General features: G+C 61.1%; 1 protein-coding gene across 2 annotated transcripts; it reads right to left on the bottom strand.

Annotated features, from left to right (window-relative positions):
• Positions 1-1,548: 1,548 nt before the first annotated feature.
• Positions 1,549-3,544, bottom strand: HSD17B8 (hydroxysteroid 17-beta dehydrogenase 8). 2 transcript variants are annotated; one of them, XM_024766150.1, is made up of 8 exons: positions 3,191-3,542; positions 2,972-3,088; positions 2,767-2,859; positions 2,579-2,664; positions 2,403-2,487; positions 2,161-2,203; positions 1,926-2,000; positions 1,549-1,742 (listed from the first exon to the last, which is right to left on the bottom strand). In XM_024766150.1, the coding sequence occupies exons 1-8, from the start codon at positions 3,425-3,427 to the stop codon at positions 1,726-1,728; spliced, it is 753 nt and encodes a 250-aa protein (XP_024621918.1). In that variant the 5' UTR covers positions 3,428-3,542; the 3' UTR covers positions 1,549-1,725. The 2 variants fall into 2 exon arrangements, with proteins under 2 accessions (XP_024621918.1, XP_024621920.1); XM_024766152.1 differs by lacking the exon at positions 2,972-3,088 and having other exon boundaries at positions 3,113-3,544.
• Positions 3,545-3,556: the final 12 nt, after the last annotated feature.

The following is a 3,556-nucleotide window of genomic DNA, read 5'->3' as shown; positions in this document are numbered from 1 at the left end:
CTCGCGGAGACCCCGCCCTCCCTAGGCTCCCTCCTCCGCCCCCCACTCCGCGCCGGCGCGGCCCCTCACCAGCTTCCAGCTGTCCGCGCTCCCGCCGCCACAGCGCCTCTTCCGGGGCCCGGGCTACCCGGCCGAGTTCGCTCGGTCCGCAGCCGCTGCTCAGACAGCAGCTCCCGCTGCCGCCGCCGCCGCCGCCATGGCCCGGGCGCTGGGGCCCTACGTCACTTCCGCCGGGCCCTCCACTCCACTCCACCCCCCGCCGGCGGAGACGTCACCCGCCAGTCGCGGCGCGGGTGGGACGCGACGTGGATGCCCAGATTCCCCACGGTCCCCGCGAGCAGCCGGCGTCCCCGGAGTCCCACGCTACGTGGAGACCGCAGTCTCCGTCCCCTGGCCAGCACCGTCGCGCGGCCGACCTCAGCCACTGTCCCCTTCCAAGGCCCCCCACTCGGGGCCTCCGCTCTGGAGGGCGGGGCCTGGGATCTCTCGGACCCCGGGAGGGGACAGAGGGAATTGGAAAAGGGGCCACCTCCCCCATTCCGCGTCCCCTGGCGGCTCTGGGGAAGGGCGCCCCTCCTCCCCACACACAACTTCTCCATAACCCCAGCCCGGGATTCCGGGGAAAAAAGAGTTGCAGAGGAGCCTCTGCCGTTACGGTCCTTCAGTCCTGTGAACGCAACTAAGTTCCGACGCGCCCGGGATTCCCTTACCACCCTGGTGACCTGCTCCACCCTCCGCTTTGGCTCTCCCTAGACCCTCCGACCCGCTCTCCCTTCGAGGTTTGGGGGCGACGGCTCGGGACGTCCAGACTCAACTCTCGGCCAGAGCTAGAGACTCGAGAATTGCGTTTGGACAATCAAGAGCCGCGGCCCGGGGCGGGGGCGGGAGGCTACACACACACACACACACACACACACACACACACACACACAGGATGGGGCCCCTATCGGGGAGCGGTTGTGCGCGTGTAGGTGGGGGGCACAAGGGGCCGAATGTCTGGAGTGGGAAGTGGGCAGAAGTCTCCTCCAGGACTTCCCAGTAAAGGAAGGGGACCGGGAGGGAAGAGAAGAGGAAGGGGCAGAGCGATCCCCATTGAGGGCAGGGGATGAGAGGGATACGGGGGAAAAGAGACCGTGATGGGCGTCTGTCTCCTCCAGCTTGAACTGGGGCTCCCGGACTTGGGCTGTTTTTTCAGAAAAAGGAGAGGGGTGGGGGAGGGCCACCTGTTCCAAGACCCCCTCCCAAGGATAGACTGGATACTACGATGGGGCCATGAACAAATCACCCTTGGGGACCATAAGAACCCAGGGAATTGGGGGAGGGGACTGGGGCTGCAGGATCAGTGGAAGGGGGTGGGGCAGAGAGCCCCTCCCTCCAAAAGACCCAGAGTGTCACGCACACACAGTGACACACACTCTCTCCTCTCATACCCGGCGGCGGGGGTTGCCCTGGGAGACCAGGCAGTGAAAGGGAACAATCCTTCGCGAAAGGGAAAGGAGGGGGAGGTGGCGAGGGGTCTGAGGACTTGGACACAAGAAGAACCGGAGGTGGCAGGGAAGAGGATTTGGAATTTATTAGGGTCACAAGCACCCCTGCCTCCCATATTCAGCATTCCTGAGCCATACACTGCCACCCCTTTTGTAGCCTGGGAACTCAGAGTCCTCATCAGCAGGAGGCCCGGCAGAGTGGTGGAATAGTGAGCAGAGTCCGGGGTCCTTGAGGCAGTTACATGAAAAGACCTCCTGGGAGGGGCAGAAACATTTGGACAGATGTATAGGTGGAGACAAATGGGCTGGGGGGGAGGCATCCACTTCTGTCCTTGGCCTATGGGAACTTCTGCCCTTCCCTCAGTGGCTCCAGACTCCCCTCATTTGCTTTCTGGGTTCCACTTCTCTGCCCTCTTCCTCCCCCTGATGGCCTCATACCAGTGACTTCCACTGACGCCCCTGTGATGTATCCACTGTCTTCAGATGCCAAGAACGCGACCACATCTGCCACATCTACGGGAATGGTGGGGAGAGGGCAGAATCCTACTCACTCTCACAGACCCAAAGTAGCCTCCTACCAGAATCATCCCTCCCCCAACCACCAATCCTGGTGAGACCCTCTCAGATACCACAGACCTCGGGATCTCTTCATTCAGGCCCCCTCTGCACTCACCCTCAGGGTCCCCCATATGTCCCACTGGGATCATTCCAGTCACCTGTAAGGAAACACTCGTGTGAGTGAAGGTTTTTTTCATGGTTGTTTTTTTTTTTTGTAGACCGAGTCTGTGACTTTTTTTGGTCGTCATTCCTTATACGCTTGCTGAATATGCCCCTCACTGGGCCCAGCATCCTCTCTCTGAAGCCCAGAGAGGTTGGCTCTCTGAATGATTCTGCCCTTCACCCACAGTCTCCTACCTTGTCCAGTACTTTCTGTGGCACTTTCTGTGTCATGGGTGTTTTAATGAACCCTGGGAGGACAGAGTTACAGCGGATCCCATGTCTGTGGAAAGGAGAGTGGCTGCTGACTCCAGAGAGGACTGAACACTGACCCTCCCTCAGACCTTCCACATGGCCCCAGGTGTCTGACCAACCGTCCAAGCTCCCGGGCTGCAGTCTGGGTCAGCCCAACCACTCCAGCCTTGGATGCTGCGTAGTTTGTCTGTCCCACGTTCCCCACCTTTGGGTGAGCCAGAGATTGGGGTTAAGCTGGGAGTCCTAAGGAGGGGCTCTCCTCTCTGTGCCAACTTGGCTGGCTGACCTCGTCCCAACTCAACCTGACCTTCCCTACGATGCTACTGATGTTGATGATGGAGCCAGGACAGCCGCTGGACACCAGGGCTTGGGCTGCAGCCTGAGTGACTAGAAAGATGCCCTGGGGGTGGGGAGAGAAAGTAACAAGGCAGAAAGGATCAGCAGGGGTGACACTCCTCCAACTCCCTCCCCAGGCTAGAGGGCCCAGAAGTCATGGGTTCAGAGATCACCACCTTGAGGTTGACAGCTATGACTTTGTCCCAGTCATCCTCAGACATTTGGAGCAGAAACTCATCCCTGGTGATGCCCGCACAGGACACAACGACAGATGGCGGGCGAGAAAAGCAGGCCTATGTAAGGGGTAGGTTACACACCAAAAAACCTTGTAGAGCCGAGGGCACTGGAGGCAACGTTAGGGCTTTAAAGGGGGCGACGTCGTCTCGCTTTTTCACCTGCACTTGATCCAGCAGGCGCCTGACGGCCCCGGCCTCGGACACGTCAGCCTGGAAGGCTGCATGGGCCCCGCGGGGTGCCCCCTCGTGGCTCCCCGGCCCTCCCAGCAGCCGCACCGTCTCCCGTGCCGCTGCCCCGTCCAGGTCGCAAGCGGCCACAGTGGCCCCCTCAGCGGCCAGGCGCACACCTACTGCTCGGCCGATGCCACTACCAGCACCTGAGATGGGAGAGAACATGCGGGAGGGGGGGAGGGAGAAGTGGGCAGGGGTCAGAAGTCAACAGGGCGCAAAGTTAGTAAAATTCGGATCACAGGCCACAGCGGTTGTAGAGTCCGAGGGCGCGCCCCGACGTCACTCTAGCACACC

The sequence above is a fragment of the Neophocaena asiaeorientalis genome, unplaced genomic scaffold, assembly GCF_003031525.2.
Source record: "Neophocaena asiaeorientalis asiaeorientalis breed wild unplaced genomic scaffold, Neophocaena_asiaeorientalis_V1.1 scaffold46, whole genome shotgun sequence".
NCBI classification, from domain to species: Eukaryota; Metazoa; Chordata; class Mammalia; order Artiodactyla; family Phocoenidae; genus Neophocaena; species Neophocaena asiaeorientalis.
Note: the sequence above shows the minus strand (reverse complement) of the source record. Positions and strands in the feature narration are given on the sequence as shown.